This window comes from Leptonychotes weddellii, chromosome 8, assembly GCF_054177405.1.
Source record: "Leptonychotes weddellii isolate Sample4059 chromosome 8, ASM5417740v2, whole genome shotgun sequence".
In the NCBI taxonomy this organism is placed as follows: domain Eukaryota; kingdom Metazoa; phylum Chordata; class Mammalia; order Carnivora; family Phocidae; genus Leptonychotes; species Leptonychotes weddellii.
In genome coordinates, this window is record NC_138376.1 from 13564648 (window position 1) to 13589349 (window position 24702).

Consider the following 24702-nt stretch of genomic DNA (forward strand, 5'->3'; position numbering starts at 1 on the left):
GGAAATCGGAGGGGTGGACGAACCATGAGAGACGATGGACTCTGAAAAACAGGCTGGGGGTTCTAGAGGGGAGGGGGGTGGGAGGATGGGTTGGCCTGGTGGTGGGTATTGAGGAGGGCACATTCTGCATGGAGCACTGGGTGTTATGCACAAACAATGAATCATGGAACACTTCATCTAGAACTAATGATGTAATGTAGGGGATTAACATAAGAATAAAAAATTGTAAAAAATGTATTTCCTAAGGCTATGGCTGCCATGGATATTGATTCCTCTGATGTATCTGGGAAAAGTCAATTGAAAGCCTTCTGGAAAGGATTCACCATTCTAGATGCCAGTAATAACATTCATGATTCATGGGAAGAGGTTAAAATATCAACATTAACAGGAGTTTGGAAGAAGTTGATTCCAATCCTCATGGATGACTTCTTTGAAGGGTTCAAGATTCTAGTGAAGTAACTGCAGATGTGATGGATATAGCAAGAGAATTAGAAGTGGAGCTTGAAGATGGGACTCAGCTGCTGGAATCTCATATTAAAACTTGAACAGATGAGGTGTTGCTTCTTATGAATGAGCAGAGAAAGTGGTTTCTTTTTTTTTTTTTTTTAAAGATTTTATTTATTTATTTGACAGAGAGAGAGATAGCGAGAGCAGGAACACAAGCAGGGGGAGTGGGAGAGGGAGAAGCAGGCTTCCTGCCGAACAGGGAGCCCGATGTGGGACTTGATCCCTGGGATCATGACCTGAGCTGAAGGCAGACGCTTAACAACTGAGCCACCCAGGCGCCTGAAAGTGGTTTCTTTAGATGGACTCTATTCATGGTGAAGATGTTATGAAGATCCTTGAGATGTCAAAGGATTTAGAATATTACATAAGCTTAGTTAATAAAGCAGCAGGATTTGGAAGGACTGACTCCAACTTTGAGAGAAGTTTTACTGTGAGTAAACTGCTATTAAAGAGCATCTCATGCTACAGAGAAATTGTTCATGAAAGGAAGTGTCAATGTGGCAAACTTCATTGTTGCCTTATCTGAATAAATTGCCAGTCACCCCACCTTCAGCAACCACCACTCTGACCAGTCAGCAGGCATCAACATGGAGGCAAGAGCCGCTATCAGCAAAAAGATTGATTCACTTAAAGCTCAGATAGCATTTTTAAGCAATAAAGTACTTAAAATATATACAGTGTGTATCTGTATGATGCTATTGCATACTTAACAGACTACAGTATAATGTAATCCTAACCTTTGTATGCACTGGGAAGCCAAGTCATTTGACTTGCTTTACTGCAATATTCCCTTTATTGTAGTGATCTGGAACTGAATTTGCAGTATCTCAAAGGCATGCCTGCATGCAGTCCAGAAATTGAGCTACACGTACATGGTCAATTGATTTCTTCAAAGTTTCCAGGAAAACTCAATGGGGGAAAAATAATTGTTTCAATAAATGATCTGGAATAATTGGACAGCCATGTGAAAGAAAAGGGGAGGGAGGGGAGAGAGAGAAGGGGGAAAAAACCCCCTTTCTTCACACAATATAAAAATACAAAATGATTCATAACTGAAATAAGATCTAAAACTATGAAAGTTCCAGAAGAAAATGTAGGGAAAAAAGAAAATGTAGGGAAACTGATGAGTTTGCCTAAGTTTTCTTAAGCACATCACCAAAAAAAAAAAGCCTAAATTATAAAAGAAAAAAAAATTAATGAAAAAAATCAATTGAGCTTAATAAAAACTAAGAAATTTTGCTCTTTAAAGACATATTATAGTTAAGCCAACACTTTCTAGGGATATGTCCTTGAGTAAGTTCTGTTGTCTTCATTTCCTCCTTTAGCAAATGGAGATAAAAATAATACATTCCTTAGGAATATGGGGAAGACTGAATAATATATGGAATTGGATGCATTTAGTAAAGGTTATTAGGTGTCTAACAATAAGCTGTATTAGCTACGTACAGCAGGCCTTCAATAATTATGCATGAAAGATAAAAAAAGACACTTATAAAAATAAAAAGATAAGCCACAGACACGGAGAAAATGTATGTAAAACATACCTAATAAAGGACTTCTATATATATAGAATATATAAAGAACACTTTAACTCAAAGCAAATAATCTATTTTTAATAGTGAAAGATTTGAAGATATATTACCCAAGAAGAGAGAGAATGATGGAAAATACATGAAAAGATGTTCAACACCATTAGTCATTACAGAAATGCAAATCAAAACCACAATGAAATATCACTACATTTCCACTGGAATGGCTAAGATTAAAAAGACTAACATTACCAAGTATTAACAAGAATGCGAGGAACTAGAACTCTCGAAGATTTGGTGGGAATGTTAAATGGTTAACCACTTTAGAAAACATTTTGGCAGGGGTTGTTTTTTGGTTTTTCAGAAGTTAAACCTACACCACCAATGATCCAGTCATTCCACTCCTATGTATTTACTCAAGAGAAAATACACATCCATACAAAGGCTTAAATATAAAGAATACTTTTAACTAGGAACTATTTTAACAAGGAACTATTACTTGGCAATATAGAATGAACTATTGATACAATAATATGGATAAATCTCAAAATAATTTTGCTGAATGAAAGAAGCTGGTAGAAAAAAAAGTACATGCTCTTTGATTCCATTTATAGACTTTTTAAAAAAGATTTTTATTTATATGACAGAGAGAGATAGCGAGAGCAGGAACACAAGCAGGGTGAGAGAGGGAGAAGCAGGCTTCCCGCCAAGCATGGAGCCTGATGCGTGGCTCGATCCCAGGACCCTGGGATCATGACCTGAGCTGTAGGCAGACACTTAACGACTGAGCCACCCAGGTGGCCCTATACCAGATTTTTTAAATTGCAAACTCATCTATTGTTGCAAAAAGAGAATCAGTGATTGCAAGGGGCAGGTAAGGGGGACAGAAAGGGCAGGAGGGAAGAATTTCAAAGGGGCAAGAATATCTTGCAGATGTTGGATAGGTACATTATCTTGATTGTAGTGATGGTCCTTGGTATAGACATATGTCAAAACTCAAATGGCATACTTTAAATATGCACAGTTTATTCCAATTGTCTCTCTATATAAAGCTATAAAAAATTACTTGTCCTACGATCCATTCTTCATAGGCCTACATGGAAAAGTAGCAAGTTAATGCCAGCTGATACATGTTTCCTGGCTGGGGAAAACTACATCACCAAGCATATCACTGGGGGTATAATGGTAGAGACCTGTAGGTCAGGAGAACATCCCAGCACTGCTCAAATCATTCCACAGAACACTGCACACAATGTTCTCTCCTTGTGTGGCGTGTGGCCAGATGAAGATGGAAAGACAGTTGACTTATACATTAACTAGTCACATTAATAGCAATCAACATGGTTTATTAATTTTGAAAAATTACATACCTAGATTTGTCATTTAATTTAGGATCCTGAATTTTTGCTGACGGTTCCTGTAAATCTGAAGAATATTCATGTTTTGAAGTGACTTCCAACCATGAAAATTAAAAACAAAAATTGTTAAGCTTCTCAAACATTTAAGTATACTACTCAAGTCTTGTGATAGATTTTTTTTTTTTTTAAAAGCTGACCTTGTTGTGGGTCATCCACTTTCAATTTTTCAGGTGAACTATCTGCTGTATTTGTTTGCTGTAGAAAAAAAAATTATGGTGATTCTGAAGTCCCTCTTTTAAAATTCTTTTGGAGTCATGTTACATATCCAAAGAAAAGCATTTCTACTAAATACTAAGATACCAGGCTTTTTATTCATTAGACTTGACTCCTAATGACTGTTGGCAGCTGCTGCAAAAAAAATTATTTTTCTGCCCTCAGAAGATTTGTCAGTTCCAAAAACACTATCGTTACACTTCTGTATAATGTCCATGTAATCAAATATAAGAAAATGAGGACTGGTCTGAATACCTGTATATGCCAACAGTATGTTAGGATTAAAAACAAAATGTATAATATCTAAGAGGGCTACAGCATGAACCAGCTATTACCTTCATTTTATTGATGAGAAGCCTCAGACTCAATGATATTAACTTTCCCAAGTTCCTGTATCTAGTAAGTGAAAACCAGGTCTGACTGCAAACATCAGACTCTTTCCCCTATATCTTGGTCTCCAGATCCCAAGTGAGGGAATGAGGCAGAGCCAGCCAAGTCACACATTCCACGGGAGAGCCAAGTTGTGTGAAAGAAGAGAACAAATAAACATGTCAGGCAAAAGTGATCTAAAGGAGAGGATGGTCCAAAAAACGGAGAAATAGTTGGTTAGGGGAAAAAAATAGACTACAAGCCAGGAGAGGTGGCTTCCCCCGTCAGCATCCTGGTAGACACAGTTCAGAATCTTGTACCCAGCATCCCATACTCACAGGTTCAGACTGGTCATTTAAGGGGAGAGTTATTGGGCAATAGTCATCTCTGGCACTCATTAATTCTGCCAGCTTGGTGGATTCTTCTTTCTGGTCTATAACAGAGAACAGAGCATTAAAAGTGGTAACAATAACCATGCTCCACAGTGAACACATTCTCCAATTGCTCTTCAGTGGACCCCACACTGCAGGTACATCGCCATCTATTGGTAAGATCTGGTAATTACATCCTGCGTTAAACTTCCAAATCCAAAATCTATGGGCACTTTGAGAAACAGCTTTGGGACGTAACTCCTAATAGATACAGGATCTGTGCAGGGTCAGCTTTGTGGGTAGCTAGGCTCTTCCATGACCCCATCTTCTGCCTCCAGCCATGACTATCATTTTTTCTCCTTTGTCATTTCCAATTGTCCCATAAGACAATGTATCGGGTAGGGAAAATGATTCAAGGTGGCTAGCAACTTTGTTCTCTGCAGGTACAATAGCATATTTATTACTCTCATGCACCACAGGCTTGCAGTGATCTCTTCCAAGTAAGGTTTTATTGTTTTTAAAAGGAATTCAGAGTACAAGATTTTATTACCCAGTTACCTGTCTCTCTCTCAAGGCTGCTAGGAATGTCAGGGTCTTCTTTCTCAAGTTTACCAGAAAGTTCTGAGGAGCTTCTTGTCTGGTCAGGCAACACCTGAAATGTAAGCCAAAATCCACATGACCTTAAAAGAGGAATAAACTCTTAAAAATTTTGTTAAGGAAAACTTAAGGCTCAGAACACAACAAACATAAATAAGAAGAAGTTAATCTTACTGCCAAGTGCAAATAATAAACCCAAAGTTAAAAGCCCTTCCTTATACGGTTAGGTAATTTTAAACACACAAAACCCTTCATCAGAGGCAACATGGGGGTGGGGGGAGGGTATGCTTCCTTATCTGGGAGGAGAGACTACTACTTTGTTTGTGAAGGAGCTCCTTTCTTACTTCTAGACTTAATAAATCTTTGTCCCTTTCTCTACATGGCTTGCTCTTGAATTCGTTCTCCCATAAAACCAAGAACCCTCTTGGTGAGGGGCTGGCGGCCCTCCCTCTTGGGGCCTCAGCCAGTCTAGCATCAGTGTTAGGCCAATTCATATGTAACATTTTTTTTTTTATTAAGTAATTGATTCTACTCTATTTCTCATCCTCATCCATGAAATGGCCTTTTCATGGGGTGAGTCTTCAGAAACTCTACTGCAGAGCACTTTATAGAATATAACAGGTCTTCACATACAACTCAATGCCAAAAGGAAATGGGACCTAGGCTTCTTTCCTCTGGTCTCTGACCTCTTAATTCAACCTTCTAATGGCCACTACCACAGTATCTTAGGTCTTTTTGTCACAAATATCTTTGCTCTGTCTGCCATCTGTGATAAAGGCATTGTGTTTATTTTTTGTTGTTGTTGTTGTTGTTTTTATAAAGGGCTTAAATTTTTTTTTTTTTTAGATTTTGTCAGAGCGCGCACCCGCACAAGCAGGGAGAATGGCAAGCAGAGGGAGAAGCAGACTCCTTGCTGAGCAGGGAGCCCGACGCAGGACTTGATCCAAAAGCGGACACTTAACCAACAGAGCCACCCAGGCGTTCCCAAGACATTGTGCTCTTGTATGTAAATAGGACACATTATAGTTAGTGATATAGAGGCCATAGCAGTCTAGAAGATGTGCAGACCGTTTCACCTTAACACCAGGAGACAGAACTTCAGAAAAACTCCCTAAGAGATGCTATTTCGACTAATTCCCCCTCAGTTCTCAAGGGTTGGAGAGAGAGAAGGAAATGCTAAGAAGCCCACAGCAAGTATCCTCAGAACTTCAGGAAGAATGTGGTGAGGTTGTGATGTTACCCTAGAAAATTTTCAACTGTTCACAATAAATGGGATAAAGCATTTTGAGGCAGAAAGAGGCTTTGTGTCCTACATAAGGCAATAATATATGAAAAGAACTGGGATTAGAAGCCAGATGTTTCAATTCTTATTACATGATGTTCCAAAGATCAAGCTATCTCAGCTTGAGCAAATGTTCACATCAAAACCCAACAAGGAAGTTAGAGACAGGGAAACATACTAAAATATTTTCAAATAAACAAGAAGAACTAAATCTGCCACCTGTTTGTCTTCTCCTAAAGCTTCAATGGAAGCTTGTGATATGTTGAATTGCAAATCAAAATGGATTTCTATTTTCATCACTTCTTTGTTGTCAATATTAATAGGCTTCTGCAGGCAAATAATGAGGATCTTCCTATTTTCAGTTTCTAACAAAAAACAAAGTATACAGATGCATATCAACATACTAAAAAATTATAAGATTCTATAATTGTAAATAACTGCACTGGGATATTTGTCAACTGTTTAGATTTTTCTGCAATAAGATAAAAAGAAATTATATTAAATAGTTACTTTGAAATTATTTTTATTAGATGCACATTTGTGCCTGTATTTATACATACAAATACCTACAATATGATTATGTGGTTGATCTTGTAAAGATAGGAAGTAACTTACCTTAGCAGCAAAGCACTGGAGAGGATTTTGACTTCTATAGAATTCAATCTGATTTGTAAGGAGCATTTTTTGAATACAAAGCTTTCACCTGCAGCAGGTATTTTACTCCCCAATATATTAGACACAACATTCATTCTCATTCTTTCTCTCAGATGTCACTCACTGCTAAAAATTCAAAATAAAAATCACTATTCCCCATATGCAAAAATGGAATAATCCTTCTTCATTTCAATAGACTCCACTTGAGGAGGCACCTGTGTCTCAGATGACAACATTCTCCTTGAGGGCCTCCTACCAGGACATAGCTCTCTACTGACAAATAGTAATTTGTTTTGGGAAACAGTTGAGACCAAAATTCATGAGGAGTTCAACAATAAGCCACAGTAACTACAAGCTGAGTCACAACCTGCAGGAGAGAAAAGAGTAAACTGCCTGAAAGAACAGGCAAAACTAAGGGTCACAGATTGAGGAGAACAAAGAGAAGAAGATTGAGACACACAATGGGCCTGGATGTGTGGCCCCTAAACACCTGAAACATGGCTAGTGCAAACTGATGTGCTATAAGCATGAAACACATAACCAGTTTGTGAAGACTCACAGAAAAAAGAGCAGGCAGAATAGCTCACTTTTTATAGTGATGACATGTTTAAATATTAATATTTAGGATATATCAGGTAAAATACAATATGTTGAGATCTACTTTTTACCTTTTCAGTAGGCTACTATAGAATTTTTAACATGTATCTGACTCCATGGCACCACACATCCCACCCCTCCGTTCTCCTGAGGACCGGCTCACTCTAAGATGTCCTTGGCTGGAGCCCATCCAAACAGGTATCACAAGCCTAGCAGTGTGCAAGCAGCTTCAAGAGCCACCATCACTCCAAAGTGACTCCTGCTCTAGGGAGAGAGAAAGATAACCACATAGACCAGTCCCACTGTGTGGGAGTGGGGGGCAGACATCTAGTCTGACTGCAGGCCCCTCCAACCAATGAAATCTTCTCAAGCTACAATACAGGGAAAGTGCCCTGCACTTTGGTACCATGCCATTTCACAAACCCCTGTCTGACTCAAGTCAAGCCCAAGGCTGCCCCAAATAGGCCCACTAAAAACACAGGGACTAAACCCTGTCACAACAGGCAAAGAGAACCACTGCAGACAACTAGACTGAAGGCAAATGTGGCTTAGCCACAACAATAGGACACATGCAACAAATAAGGGGGATACTCACTTTCCTAACATGTAGAAACAGACACAGACAAAATGAGACAGAGGAATAAGTCTCATATGAAAGAACAAAATTACAGCAAGAGCTAAATGAAATAGATAAGTAATATTCCTGATAGAAAATTTAAAGTAATGGTCTTAAAGATACTCCCTGGATTTGAGAAAAGAGTTGGAGACCTCAGTGAGACCATCAACAAAGACAAAAAACAAAGAACCAATCAGAGATGAAGACCTCAACAACTGAAATTAAAAATGCACTAGATGGAATAACTAGTAGACTAAAAGAAGAAGATTAGATCAGTGACCTGGAGGACAGAGTAATGGAAAGCAATCAAGTGGAACAGGAGAGAGAAAAATAATAAAAAAAAAAAATGAAAATAGGCTAAGGGAACTCAGCAACACCACCAAGTGTAACATTCACATTATAAGAATACCAGAAGGAGGGGCACCTGGGTGGCTCAGCTGGTTAAGCATCTGCCTTTGGCTCAGGTCATGATCCCAGGGTCCTGGGATCGAGCCCCATGTCGGGCTCCCTGCTCAGCGGAGAGCCTGCTTCTCCCTCTCTCTCTCTGCCTGCTGCTCTGTCTACCTGTGCTCTCTAGCTCTCTGTCAAATAAATAAATAAAATCTTTTTTTAAAATCTATTAAAAAAAGAATCCCAGGAGGAGAAGAGAGAGAAAAGGGAGCAGAAAATCTATTTGAAGAAATAATAGCTGGAAATTTCCCTAATCTGGGGAAGGAAACAGATATCTAGATCCAAGACGCATAGAGTCACCAACAAAAATCAACCCAAGGAGATCCACAACAAGATACATGATTAAAATGGCAAGAAGTAGTGATAAAGAGAATTTTAAAAGCAGCAAAACAGTTACATACAAAGGAAACCCCATGAGGTTATTACCTGATTTTTCAGCAGAAATTTTGCAAGCCAGAGAGAGTGGCATGATATATTCAAAGTGCTAGAAGACAAATCTTGAAACCTAGAACAATCCATCCAGCAAGGCTACCATTCAGAATAGAAGGAGAAATAAAGAATTTCCCCAGAAACAAAAGTTAAAGGAATTCATGACTACTAAACCAGTCCTACAAAAAATGTTAAAAGATACTGAGTGGAAAGGAAAGACCGTAACAGTAAGAAAAGTGGGAAACATAAAAGCAGTAAAATTAAGTACATCTATAAAACTCAGTCAAGGGATTCACAAAATAGAAGTATGACACCATATACCTAAAACATGGCGGGGGGGGCAGGTAGAGGAGTAAAGAATGGATTCAAACGTAAGTGGCCATCACCTTAGTATAGATTACTATATGTATAAGATGTTCTAAACCTAATGGTAACCAAAATAAAAAACAGATTTATAAAAAATAAAGAGAAAGGAATCCAAGCATACGAATCCAAAAAGCCAGCAAATGGAAAGAGCAAGAGAACACAGAAGAACTACATAAACAACCATAAGACAAGTAACAAAATGGCAATAAGTACATACCTATCAGTAATTCTTTGAATGTAAATGGACTAAACACTCCAATCAAAAGCAGGTGATAGAATGTATTAAAAAAAGCAAGACACATCTACATGCTGCCTACGAGAGACTCATTTCAGACCTAAAGACATACAAATTAAAGGTGAAGGGATGGAAAAGTATTTGTCATGCAAATGGATGCGAAAAGAAAGCTGAGGTAGCAATATTTCTATCAGACAAAATAGACCTTAAAACAAGGACTTGCTCTTTCTGCACTCTGCCTTTACCTCTTTGTGTGGCCCCTGGAGGATCTGAGGAATGATGTTATGAATGCACATTGTTGAGAAAAGATGGTGGTGGAATAAGAGGACCTTAGGCTTATATCATCCCACAAACATGACTAGATAACTATCAAATCATGCTAAATACCCCAAAAATCAGCCTGAGGATGGACATAACAAGCTCCACAACTAGCGGGGGAGAAGAAGCCACACTGAAGAAGGTGGGATGTGTGGCTCCCTTGTGCTGTGGAGGGGAGGGAGCCGTGGTCTCGATGAAGGGCAAGAGAGAATACACAGGGGAACACACAAGGAGAACATTTCCCCAACGCCATTGGCTTGGAAAATGAGAAGGGTTGAATTTTGTGAGGTTTGACAACCAGCAGGCCTTAAAGCCTGGAGTTTTAAACGTCACCGGGCTTGGCTGGGATAGAGCCCAGAGGGCACTGACTAAGGCTTCTGGAGAGAAGGCAGGAAAACAACTTGGGGGCAGGCTCAGTCAGTTAAGCATCATCTGAGTCAGTTAAGCATCATCTGACTCTTGGTTTCAGCTCAGGTCATGATCTCACAGTGGTGAGACTGAGCCCCACATCATGCTCCATGCTCAGCATGGAGTTGGCTTGAGATTCCCATTCTGGTAATAAGTACCTGCCCTCCTGCTCCCAATTTTTTAATTGTGGCATAACCATCTTAACCATTTTAAAATATATTGTTCAGTAGTATTATGTATATTTACATCATTGTACAACAGATCTCCGGAATTTTATCTTGCAAATCTAAAACTCTACCCACTAAATTGCAGTTCCCCATTTCCTCCTCCCCACAGTCCCTGATAACCACTACTCTACTTCCTGTCTCTATCACTTTAATTGAAATATACCTCATAAGTGGAATCCTACTATTTGTTTTTCTGATTAGCCTATTCACTTAGGATAATGTCCTCAAGGTTCATCCATGTTGTAGCATGTGTCAGACTTCCCTTCCCTTTTAAAGCTGAATAGTATTCCATCATACATATATACCACTTTTTTTTTTAGATGGACATTTGGGTCACTTCTGCCTCTTGGTTACTGTGAATGATATTGCAATGAACATTGGTATGCCAATCTCTCTTTGAGTCTGCTATCTAGAAGTGAAATTGCTGGCTCATATGGTGATTCTATTTTAAAGTTTTCGAGTAACTATAACTACTTTTACAATGAAAAAGCAAGGCAAGTAACTGAATCTAAAGTCACAAAGTGAAGGAGTCCCCAACCTTGTACCCCTGCATCCTGGCCCTGGGCAGTGTTCCTTCCACCACACTATACCATCTCCCTCCTACCTCAAAGAACAAAGTCTGCTCTAGAATCAGAACTAAATGTGGGGTAGTTTAGAATTATCATCTTACCTATTATGCTGAAATTAATCACTGCTTCCTTCAAAAGTCTTACTGAGTCCCACAGAGCACTCTTGGAAAAAAAATAAGTTACATTCATGAGCACATAACATATTTGCATATGAACAATCTCTAAGCACTTAGGTTTAAGTAGGAATCAAACAGTTACCTTCATATTGTCTATATAAAAAGTTACACTCTGACTTCCGAGGTTGAAGTCAATCCAAAATTTCTCTAGTTTTTCATCTTCTGGTTTCCTCATCTGTAAGATAATTTCATCATGAACTGTATACATATCCTGTTAAAGGGTCAGAGGGAAATTATTCCACTAAAAACAACTTCTGCTTTTCTTGGAAAAACATTGCTTTAAAATTATAGGAGGTGTTTATTGCCTTACTTCTGCAAAACAGGAGGAAGGTCTTAACTTTATATAACTAAGCTATTTCTGGAAGAAAAAAAAACCTTAGCTTAACATTTAAAAGATGTTTAAATGTGTCAGAGGACTCTATCCACATAAACCTTTTTCCCCCAGAGAGACTCATGAGAAAATAGTCCTATGTTGAAGCAGAAACAATCCATACTGCATAGGGATGGAAACTTCAAGAGAAGGAGGTATTATCAAATATAAGTGATTATTTGCCATCTACCTTACTATATCCATTAGAGTAGAGCTAAGACTTGAAGATTTCAAATTACCTTCATTTTAATTGATTGTAAAATAAATATGTGCTTATAGTAAAAAAGCTTCAAACAGTATTGTGTTTATAGAAACAGTAAAGGTCTTCTTCTCTGCCCTTCAACTTCCCATAGATACCTTTCCAGAGACACATTAACAATGCCTTTGTTTCCTCCCAGATGTTTTCTAGACATCAGAAAGTATATGAAGAGTTTTTATACCTTAAGAATGGAAAAAAATAGACCACTTGCTTTTATGAAAATGGCATTTCTTGGACATCTTTCCATCATATATGCCTACTTTTTACAACTATATAGAGTTGAATGAAGGTTTTAACCTATAATGTATGTTACGGGAAGCCAGTTTAAGGGCCCTGATTGAAGCTGATGGAAATTTAGAAGTAAAAAAAACCAAAACAAACAAAAAAAAAACCAAAAACACAACAAAACAAAAAACCAAAAAAACAAAAACCTACCACCAAGCAGATACTGGAAACTTCAGATAACCAGAAGAAAAAAAGAACAGAGATACAGAAAATCAATCAGGCTACTAAAATCAGTCCTAGGGAGAAAAAACTTGTGGCATAGTCAGGGGTTAAAGGCTCAATTCCAAGAGGCCAAGAAACAGCATCTAAACCCAAAGCAAAGAAATGGTTGATTAGGACATTTTGAAGACAAGTTCCAGGAAACCTCAACTAAGTCAAGGTTTAGAGGTCTTTGAAGAATTTATTCCCTGTGGAGATGATGTAGGTCGACCTTGTTCATTTAGAAACAAAAGAAGGTGGTAAAAAGAAACTGCTCAACCTTAAACTATAAAGTACAAGGTAGAAGTATCTAGTGAAAAGAGTGCCCCCTATTTCTGTGGATAAAGTGGGGAGCATCAAATGGATGGAAAGAAGGGAATTGCCCTTTTACCTACAATACAGGCATGAATAATGGTACCCATTAGTAGGGTAAAATAATGCCAGATTTCTGTAATAGAGCTCATGAACACAGTATCAACCCTAAAATTCCTGTACCTGGTATTAACAGTAGGGCCCTTAAACTTGTTAGTAATGCATCCCAGTTATGGTAGGAGAGAAGACAGGTGAAGAAAGGCTTCAGAATTGAGGCCTCTAAAAGAAGTAAGCTTCCTTTTCTAAAAAGCCCTTTGTAGGGAGAGCAGTTTGGCCTAATTATGTATACCTAACTTACGGTCTATGAGACCCATATATACCCCTCACGGCCCCCAGAGACAAACATACCTCGTGCCCATCAGCAAAGGCAGCAATACACGGAAATGAATAGACCCTGCAAAACACTTGACAATGTAAAAAATATAATGTGGGTCAATCCCAAACACAATCTACATGTTCTATAACGAGCATTTTTATCTAGGTTATGCTATTAAATCTTTTTGCACAAAGTATGGAAGAGGGTCTCAAACCTGCAAATGGATACTACTCTGGGTAGATTTCCAGTCTCCATCTGGCAAGTGTACAAGCCAAGTTTAGTGGTCTACAAGCCAGGCTTACTGGTACTGTTTCTCTGCCTAGTTGCTGGTCAAGATTCCAATGAGTGAATTTAGCAAATTCTCATCAAGAACTTTTTCTGTAATAAGCCTATCCCCACTGACTTCATAAAATCTCCCAGGGAACATGTTAAAAATAGTCCAAATCATAAGTAAATATGCTAAAAACAAAACAAAACAAACACGTAGAGCATTTTTAAACACATACAAATGAATCACTATGGAGAATGGATCTAATCTCCTGGTATTTCTATTCAATGGATAACAGAGTAGTGATCAATAAGTTATGTATCTTCTATTCTCTCCTTAAATAAAACATAGCCTAGATTTCTAATATTAGACATTTTCAAAATAAGACTAGTCAATAAAATGACACCCAGAGACATACTTACCTTCTTTCATCTCCAAGTCTGTTGTTTAGGTAATTGAGAAACCGTCTACTATCCTTCAAAGAAATAATGCAAACTTTAAGAAAAAAGTTTTAAATATTTTTACCAGCATTCAGATGCTAGTGTTTGCTTCTAAATTCCCAGGATCCAGTAACATCACAAGGTTCCACCAAGATTCGTTATTACAGGTTAATTAAAACAATACATTGTGTTAGAAAGAGGAAGCTTCAGACCCAAATTCTGGAAGGAACCCCCAGCCAGGAGATTTTCAGCTGAGGAATGCTTTAAGTCTCCAAAGGTTATGTGCACAGTTACATTTCACTGGGTTAAGAGAAAAGAAATACATTTAACTAGTGACCTAGATTATAGTTTTGCTAACCCATTGGCATCTATCTTGCTAACATCTGCCCAGAACGAGCCAACCACAAACCCATAAACTTATCAATTTTGGGGTTATTCTGGGTGCATTATCCACTGCCAATTTTCCTTATGAGGAGTTCTCTATCCCATTCCTTCCTGGTTTCTCTCTGCTCATACAGGTTCAGAGAATAAGGATTATTTTTAGAGAGTTCTCCTGACCAGAAGCAAGTAAGAAGGTAAATTTGTTGCCTCCAAAATACTAAAGCTGAACAGACACGGACCCAGGCTTTTGTCCCTTTTCTTAGGGAGGACTGGCTATTGTAGTCCATCCTTACACTCTGCATCTTTATGCAGCACTAAATAGACAGCAGTAATGTAAGCTTTGACCTAAAAGTAGTTCCATTAAGAAGTCAATGGCTCTGGGGGAGGGGGGGGGGAAGGATTTGAGAAATGTTACTTTTGCCCTATTTTCATGAAATTTCCCTGACCATGAGGGAATGACGTAGAGAGAAAAAGGGAACTAACCTCTGAGTTTAACATCCCATGCATGTTGGTTTCTCTCATTCAGTTCTCACAACTTTAAGGTGGGTTGTATTCCCATTTCACAGATAATGACACTAAGGCTTTGTAAATCAACCACCTTACCAAAATGCATACATCATGTAAGCCAGGGAAGTAGTACTCAAACCTGAGCCTTATGGTCTTTCCATTTAGATCAAATTCAATACTGGCTAAACAACTACTACCTATCTGGCAGTAGGCTCAAAGTTAATATTTTTAATAATATATTTAAAATTTCAGATTTAATAAAATTCTAATTGCATAGCAGTTTTGACCAGAAAAGCTTGGTTCAACATGAGCATGGTTATTAAGAATTTTACCTTTTTCTAAGGACCTAACCTTCATTTTAGGAACTTTTAGAAAGAAGAGGAAAAACATTTTAGCCATTTTAGGATGGAGGTGAGTATGCAGCAAAGCTACAAGCTATTTCTGTGCTATTTGGGAATATAGTCACCATGAGCCCAGATTGCATGGAAAACACTGGAAATTATTATTCCTCTAAAATAGAGAGGCCGGATGGCTCAAAACACAACTACCTATAATACTCCTCTGCAACTAGAACACCCCATGCCAATTTCAACCTCCCCTCATTGCCCCAGCTGCTCTGTACAAGGCTGAAATGCACATTTTCTCTTCCAGCTCTCCCTACCATCTGAGACGCACTGAAAATTGCTCCCCACTCCATGACATTTTCTTGGACTGGATCCATCATATTCACATCGTCTGTCTCCAGTCCAAATTACCTTAAAAAAAGAGTTTTATCTGTATGCCCATATTTGGTGCACAGATTTTCTGTTCATACAGTCCTCAGATCATTTCACATAAATGGGAAACAGGAAGCTTAAGAATGGCTACTTATTCACTTAAATCATTTATTAATTTAAGAAAAATTCCTCCCCTGAGCCCAATGTTGAAGAAAACACTGAGGAGGTTTAATAAGTATTGGTTAAATGGACTTTTTTTTTTTTTTGTATAAAACTGGAGAAGCACTCCATGCCCGGGATGGATTCCAGGACTGCCATTATTCCTAATGATGAATTGGTTAAATGGACTTTTGATGACCAGGAATCTCACCGTCTCAAATTCTCGATCCTTAATTTCTTTGAAAGCTTCAGCAATGACATCATCTTCAAACCACTCATGGACAAGCTCATCCCTTGATTTTTTCAAGGTCAGCCTACACAATGCTTCAGAAAGAGCAACCTGCTGGTCATAATCTAGAGATTAAGAACATGGTAGATCATTCTAGGATGGGCATAAAGCAAAAGAAAAAAAGGGGGGGAGTTCTACAGATTAGCACTTGTTCTAAGAAATTCCATCTTAGAAGACTAGCATTGTACATTACAGTTATAAGCAGTAAGATGTATCCTAGAGCATTTTACTTAAATTCAATATTTAAGAAACATTAGCAGAAAATCTAAATAGGCCAGCATATAACAATTAAAACATACTTCTGCATTTTATGTTTTATATTAAAATATTCATCAAAAGCAACTCAAACAGGCTTAAAAATATATTACAAAAATAATCAAGATAAATTGTGATATTTCATGACTGATAAAAACTACATATAACATGTTTAAATTTCAAATGATTTTAAAAGTAAAAAGCAAGTTGCAGCTGGATATGTATAATAGAAGGACATTTACAGAATGCTTTTAAAATTTGCAAAACAATATATGAAGTGACAAATCACTAAATTCTACTCCTGAAACTAATATTACACTATATGTTAACTAGAATTTAAATAAAATTAGAAAAAAGTAATGTATCTTGTTTATGAATACGTAGAACAAAAGTAGAAAAACATACTTTTGAATGAGAAACAAATCCAAGAAGGATTACCTCTACTAATGGAGAGGAGAATGGGATCAGGGACATGTATACCAGGGCTTTACCTGTAACTGATTTTACTTAAAGATGAAGTAAATGTGGCAAAATGATAAAATTTGACTAGGCTGATTGGTGAGGAAATGAGTATTCATGAATTATTCTTTATGGCTTTCAGCATGCTAAAACTTTTCATAATAAATTAAAAAAGAAGTGCTATTCCTATTTTCAACTTGACCATAATTTTTACCCATAGTTTTAAGATGCTCACAAAACCCCCAAGAGTCCAATATGTAATACTCTAATATTTAAAATTCTAAACACGTCTTACCACCCACAGTCAAGATTGTCCTTGCCAGGTCTTTCCTGAAACATTTAGATAAATTACATTTTACTGAAATGTACATAAAACTTTACTATATTAGTATTAAAATTTAAAACCAAGATGTATATTTTTAATATTTTTTAAAGATTTTATTTATTAGAGGAGAGCACATGCATGAACTGAGGGGAGGGGCAGAGGGAAAGGGAGAAGCAGACTCCCACCTGAGCAGGCAGCCCAACACAGGATCGATCCAGGACCCTGAGACCATGACCTGAGCCAAAGGCAGATGCTTAACCGACTGAGCCACCCATGGCCCCCCACCACGATGTGCATTTTTGAAATTATTTCAAATTCATCATCAGAATTTCTTAAATGTCAAGAATACATCTTTATGGAAAAATTATGTATTAATGACTTAAATGTACTTTTTAAAAGAAGCTAGAGTTATTATACATTCAGAGGTTCTATTTTTCCTTCTGTAAAGTGAATTCAATTGGAGGATGTCTGAAGATTATCAAACGCTAAGATTCTGGAATTTTATAGTCATCTCACCAACTTGCATGTATATATTTTTTGTATAATCTTTTTAAAAACATAGTTGATAACTGGAAGAAATGCTACAGTAGGTGCTGTGAGTCTTTCCAGTGAGCTCTTGAACTGCTTTTAAAAACTGATATATTATTTATCATGTAATAACCTAACCCTATTACATTTAACAACAGACTCCCATATCCTATATTCATTTAACAATTTCAACTAAATGCTAACAAGTATGATACTGGTCTTTTAATGTCTGAAATAATTCCCATTTTAAAGACTAGATTGGCCAAGAAACCTCTTAGTTCAGTTTCTCATAAACAGGTTGATTTGTTACTATTAAAAAGAAGCCTTAAAATAGTACCACTGCTTTGTGCTTGCAGACTTTACATCTAACCTGAAGTCCAGAACATTCCAGACTTTCTATAACACATAAACAATAAGGCAGGACAACAGGATTAGTTTGAAAACTTATGAGAAAACATCAGCTCAGTTGTTCTCCAATTCTAAATATAACATTAAGAGTAATGATTAAATTAATGTAGTCAAATATTTTTAAGGAAATATTCAGTAGAAAAATTGCATGCTGCAAACATTAGTTAAATGGACAAACATGATAGCAGTGGGCTCCATGCTCACCATCACTTCATTCAGGCCTACAATAGGACAAACTTGATTGCCCCTCCTCTCATCAGTCATGGCTGCTTGTCACATGAATGATGCATGCCACAATATATCAATGATGCTGGTTAGTGGTTAACACAGTAACATTTAGGTTCAAATTTTAAAATGGGTGCTGGTTTTGCTCTTTCCATGGCCACACATTATAACTTTACCTCCAAATTTCAATGTCCCAAGAACTACATAATTATAACAGTCATCAAAAAACAAAAATCCACTGTTTTTCCATTGTTGAAAAGCAATACAAATTACATTGGCATAGCTAAAAGTTGGCAGCCTTTGATCATTTGCTACTAAGTAACATGCTTATCACTTTCAATGGCTTGCTTGATTCAACCTGTATAATAACTATCAATCAAGGATTATGGTTGGCTCCATTTTAGTGAGCAAAGAGGTGGCAAAACCAGGATTTGGAGCCCAGCAGTCTGGCTCTGTACTCTTAACATTCTCCATGAGTCACTAATTTAACTCACATTCACAGAGAAAACAATAACCTATGGCCCAAGAAAGCATTTCAACTCATAAACTTGATAAACATACTACTAAAGAAGAACTTAGCAAAGTCTAGCTTTTTCCCTTAGTCCTCCTTTGCTGCTTAGCACAGTGCATGCATAGGTACACATTTACTGAAAGAAGCAATGAAGGTGTTAGGTCTAAGGAGAACAAAGACAGAGGTAGTACAATCCAGAGGAGTTTTAGCCTTACATCATCCCATAATCAAGTACAAGGTCACTTACATAAGATGACGTGGGCCTTCCAACAAGGGGAGTCGTCTTCGCTCTTCCCGAGGCATGGCATGAAAAATGGAGTTCAAAGTTTTCAAAGCCTGGAGTCAGAGAAAGTATTTACAGGGAGGAAACATGAAGGCTTATTGCACAACCCTCTCTAAGGTCTTTAGAGCAGCTGTTAATCAGTTTTGTTATTTGCAACTCACCTCCTGCTGAATGAAACGATTTACAGTCTTTTCTGTCACCAGAAATCCTAAGGTAAGTATGAAGGAATCCAACATCTCAATTTTCCCTGAAAGCATAATTTTAGAAGAATCAAATTGATGCTAAAAAGAATAAGGAAAGGACTCCCACAAAACAGGAAGTGGCAGAGACTGGAAAAGCCATGAGAGCAATAACCATTTTAGAAATTAAAACAGTCTGGGCAATAAAACAGGGACAAAATACACTTGCATTGCATAGACCCACATTGAGGAAAAGAACAGCATACACAAAGTGTGACTGTGTGATTACCCTATCTCAAGCAAAGCTACTTTTGTTTTTCTGTCCAGACAGATATACAAAGAGTACTACTGCACAGTTTTCTGTTGTTTCTTACATTGTATGTTTTTTAAAAATAAAAATTTTGAGGCCTTATGCTAACAGAAGTAGGGTTTGAAAAAAGTATTGGCCTTTATTAAACAGCATAATTACGGAAACTTCAGTTATTTATAGGTCAGTGCATAGTAAAAGAAATGGGTATGAGATTATCCTCTATGCTTATTAAACTATGATTTCATTTATGCACATTAAGATATAAAATGACAGTATACACTTATGAAAAGTACAAAAATTTATGGTAAGATCCTAGCATTACTCTTATAAGTTCAAATTTGCAATTTTTATATATGGATTATTCATCACATCATATTTACCGCCCATAGAACTCATGAGATTGTAGGAACCCAAAACCAGAAAATAGAAGTAAAAAAAGATTCCTCTTCCATTAAAAAAAGCCAGATTGATACTGCTGGATGATCTCTAGAAACCAGAAATTTGGCTAGGAGCTATGCCAACAACTTGCCTGCCAGTTTAAAACTTGCAGATTTTAAAGGGAAAGAGGAACACTGCCATTAGGTAGCAAAAAAGGGACTTTTTAAAAAGTGCTTACTTCAGGAAACGAAGATTTAAGAAGCATGTGACTTATCACAAAAACATAAAAGAACATGAATTCTACAAGAGTCCCCACCCTCAAAGAGTCAGCATAATAAATAACCTGGCCTGAGACATGGCAAAAAAGTAGCAGTTTCAAAACTACCTGGGGCACACATTGAAGAGATTTATTTACTAATCTCAGAATATGTGGTGGAGGGGCAGGAATCTTTAGGAGACTTCTCTAAGAACAAAAATGCTGGTGGGCACCATTTCTCTTCCTCTCCCTCAGCTTACATAGCTGGACAATTATGGGAGCCTGCGGTGACACTCTCCTCCAATCTTGCTAGCACCACGTGCCCCACCCCCAATGCTCCCTTATAAACCTGCCCCATCCAACCCACCTGCCTCAGCAGCCATCCTTACAAAGTGGCTCCTACCACCACACCAAGCAAGCTGCCCCAGTGGGGACCAGCACCATTCCAAAGTGACTACTGCCCTGGAGAGGAAGAGGAAATAATCCCACACACCAGTTTGCCCACAGTTCTAGCAGCCAAGCCTTTTAGCCAATCACACAAGGAGAAAGACCTGCTATTAGGTGTGCTTGCAACAAAGAGGTTGGTTGCAGATACCTAGTCTGACTGCCAACCCTACCCACCAATGAAAGCCTCTGAGCCACATAGGGAGAAAGGCTGGTCATCTGATATACTCACACAGAGAGGCTAATTCCAGACAACTAGCCTGACTGCTGATCCTGCCCACCTACAAGTCCACAGAGGCCTTACACAGGCCCCTCAATGCTGCATGGACCAAACCCTGCCCAGTGCACCCACAGTAGGCAAAGTGGGTCATTGCAGCTGACTGGGCTGAAAATAAACACAGCTAGACACAACAGAAAAGTATACACAACCCACATAGGAGACGCACCACTAGCTTGTGTGGTTCTGATGACTAGAGGGCATGGCACTATAGGGAACCACTGAACTTCTATACAAGGCAACTACTTTCAAGACCAGGAGACACAGCTGTCCTCCATAACACATAGAAAAAGATAAAGTGAGGAAAATAGGAATATGTCCCAAATGAAAGAATGGACAAAAATCACAGCACAAGAACTAAAAGAAATGGAGATAAGCAATATGATAGAGAATTCAAAGTAATGGTCACAGAAATACTCACTGGACTTAAGAGTGGATGAGAGTAAGATCATCAACAAAGATAGAAAATATAAAAACAATCAGATGAAGAATTCAGTAACAAGAACAAAAAACTAGAGGGAATCAAGCATATGAGAGGAGACAAAAGCACAGCTCACTGATCTGGAAGACAGGGTAATGGAAAAGAACCAAGCTGAACAGCAAAAGGTGAAAAATAATAGGTTAAGGGAACTCAGCAGCAGCATCAAGCATATAAAATTCACATTGTAGGAATCCCAGAAGGAGATAAGAAAGGGGTGGAAAATTTATTTGAAGATATAACTGAAAACTTCCCTAAACTGGAGAAGGAAACAGACATCCAGATCCAGGAAACAGAAATCCTAACAAGATGAACACAAAGAGGTCCACATCAAGACACATGAATACCAAAAATGGCAAAATGGAATAAAAGGATTGTAAAAGCAGCAAAGGGAAATAGTTACATATAAGTGAAACCCCACAAAATCATCAGCTTATTTTCCACCAGAAACTTTGTGGGTCAGAAGGGAATGGAATGATCTATTCAAACTACTAATAGGAAAAAAACCACAACCAAGAATACTCTACCCAGCAAGGTTATCATTCAGAATAGAAGAGATAAAGAGTTTCCTAGACAAAAGCTAAGGGTGTTCATCACCCCTAAACCAGCCTTATAAGAAAGGTTAAAGGGAATTATCTGAGTGGAAAGAAAAGGCCATAACTAGAAGAAAATTATAAGAAAAAAAAATTCACAGTAAAAGTAATCATATAATTAGGGTAGTAGATTCAACTATAAAGCCAGTTTGTTCACACACAAAAATAGTAAAATCTGCTATATCTACAAAAAACCAGCCAAGGATATACAAAATAAGAAGATGCAAAATATGACATCATATACAGAAAATATGGAAGGGGGATGAAAAATTAGGTGCTTTTAGAATGTGCTCAAACTTAAGTGACTATCAACTTAATAAAAATTGCTATATACAAAAGATGACAAATGAACCTAATGGTAATCATAAATCAAAAACCTCTAATACACATACACAAAAAAAGAAAAAGGAATCCAAGCATAACCCTAAAGAATGCCTTCAAAGCACAAGGGACAAAAGCAGAAGATACAACACTACAAAAACAACTGGAAAAGAATTAACAAAATGTCAATACATACCTGCAATAATTACTTTAAATGCAAATGGACTATTTCCAATCATAGGGAAGATGGAGTGTAAGAGAACCCTAAGGTGACCTCATCCCACAGATAAAAATGGCAACAACAGCATAAATAACCCAGAAAACAACCTGAAGACTGGCACAACAAACTCCACAAAAGTATAAAAGAGGCCATATTGGAGAGGATAAGAAGGTCAGTGGGGAGCAAAACTGACTGTAGCCTTTCATGGGGGGTGGGGAGCCCCAGAAATGGAGAGAAATCACACCAGGGATCCCACACAAAAAAGATGAATCCCCACAACAGCAGGGCACACACAACACACATATGGGATACCTCCTGAAGCACCAGGTTCTAGTGAAGAGGGGACACTGCACTGCAGGATAATACAGAACGTTTCCTTCATAAGGCTTTTATTTTTAAGAGCAGGAGACATAGCTGACTTTCCAAACACAGAAACAGACACAGAATTAGACAAAATGAGACAGGTATGTCCCAAATGAAAGGACAGGTAAAGACCACAACAAAAGACATAAGCAAAGTGAATATAAGTAATATGCCTGATAAAAAAGTTAAAGTAATGATCATAAAGATACTCAATGCACTTAAGAGTGGAGGATATCAGAGAGAACATTAATGGAAAGATTTAAAAAAACAAACAAACAAAAAAACCACCAGAGAGGCCCATGGGTAGTGCAGTTGGTTAAGCATCTGACTCTTGCTTTCAGCTCAGGTTGTGATCTCAGGCTTGTGAGATCAAGCCCTGCATTCGGCTCTGTGCTCAGCATGGACTCTGCTTGTGACTGTCTCTCCCTCTCTCTGCCCCTCCCCCCACTACATGCATGCACATGCACTCTAAAATAAATAAATCTTAAAAGATGAAAGAAGTGGAGATGAACACAATAAATGAAATTTAAAAATATACTAGATGGAATAACAGGCTAAAGAGAGGAGAGGAGCAAGTTAACATGGAAGACAGTAATAATGGAAAGTAATCAAGCTGAGCAGGTGAGAAAAAAAAATTAGGCAAAATGAGAAGACTTAGGGAGCTCAGTAACCCCATAAAGCATAATATTCACATTAAGAGATCCCAGAAGGAGAAGAGAGAAAAGGGGGAATAAAAGTCTATTTGAAGAAACCACTAAAAATTTCCCTAATCTGGGGAAGGTTTGAAACCTATCCAGATCCAGGAGGCAAGAGAGTTCCCAACAAAAATAAACCCAAAGAAGTCCACACCAAGACACATAGTAATTAAAATGGCAAAATGTAGCGATAGAGAATTTTAAGAGCAGCAAAATAGTTACATATATATCAAAAACAAACCCCATAAGGCTATAAGCTGATCTTTAAGCAGAAACTTTTTAGGCCAGAAGAGAGTGGCATGATATATTCAAAGTGCTGAAAGGAAAAAATTTGCAACCAATGGTACTCTATCCAGCAAGGCCATCATTCAGAATAAGAGAGTTTCCCAACTACCATAATCAATAAACTGGCCCTACAAGAAATGATAAAGGGGACTCTGGAAAGAAAGACTATAAGTAAGAATAAAAGAATGAAGCACAAAAGTAATAAAAATAATTATGCCTGTAAAAATCAGTCAAGGGGAGGCGGGCGGAGCAACATGGTGGAGGAGTAGGAGACCTGGATTTCATCTGGTCCCAGGAATTCAGTTGGATAGGGGTCAAACCATTCTGAACACCTACAAACTCAACAGGAGATAGAAGAAAGGAATGAGAACAACTCTTTAAACAGAAAAGCAACCACTTTCTGGAAGGTCTTTTCTGATTTGTTTCGAGTATATTTTCTGGGGACGTTGTTACCCCGTTAGCATTTTGTTCTCTCATTCATCTATTCTCCTCTGGACAAACTGATAAGATGGAAAAAATCACCTCGGCAAAAAGAACAAGAGGCAGTACCAACTGCCCAGGACCTACTCAATACGGATATTAGTACAATGTGGAACTAAAGTTCAGAATGATGATTTTAAAGATACTAGCTGGGCTTGAAAAAAGCATGGAAGTTATTAGAGAAACCCTTTCTGGAGAAATAAAAGAACTAAAATCTAACCAAGTCGAAATCAAAAAGGCTATTAATGAGGTGCAATCAAAAATAGGGGCTCTAGGGAGCAAGATGGCGGAGGAGTAGGAGACCTGGATTTCGTCTCCTCTCAGGAATTCAGCTGGATAGGGATCAAACCATTCTGAACACCTACAAACTCAACAGGAGATCGAAGAAAGGAATAGCAACAACTCTCTGAACAGAAAAGTGACCACTTTCTGGAAGGTAGGACGTGCGGAGAAGTGAATCCAAGGCGATATTCGGGAGGAGAGACGGCGGGGGAGGGGCCTCCGTCGGCCGCTTCTGGCAAGTGATAGAACCACGGAG

The 24702-nt window shown here is 38.0% G+C and overlaps 1 protein-coding gene across 1 annotated transcript in view; it reads right to left on the reverse strand.

Annotated features, from left to right (window-relative positions):
• SYCP2L (synaptonemal complex protein 2 like) overlaps positions 1 to 24702 on the reverse strand; it is a 115589-nt gene that overhangs the window by 78200 nt on the left and 12687 nt on the right. The window contains exons 6-18 of the mRNA XM_081827528.1: positions 19047 to 19132; positions 18850 to 18938; positions 16901 to 16935; positions 15814 to 15956; positions 13822 to 13874; positions 13164 to 13209; positions 11414 to 11506; positions 11257 to 11317; positions 6506 to 6651; positions 4966 to 5059; positions 4375 to 4469; positions 3592 to 3649; positions 3407 to 3488 (exon numbers count right to left, since the gene is read on the reverse strand). Of these exons, the coding sequence (XP_081683654.1) occupies positions 3407 to 3488; positions 3592 to 3649; positions 4375 to 4469; positions 4966 to 5059; positions 6506 to 6651; positions 11257 to 11317; positions 11414 to 11506; positions 13164 to 13209; positions 13822 to 13874; positions 15814 to 15956; positions 16901 to 16935; positions 18850 to 18938; positions 19047 to 19132 (1081 nt within the window). The remainder of the gene's footprint in view (positions 1 to 3406; positions 3489 to 3591; positions 3650 to 4374; positions 4470 to 4965; positions 5060 to 6505; positions 6652 to 11256; positions 11318 to 11413; positions 11507 to 13163; positions 13210 to 13821; positions 13875 to 15813; positions 15957 to 16900; positions 16936 to 18849; positions 18939 to 19046; positions 19133 to 24702) is intronic.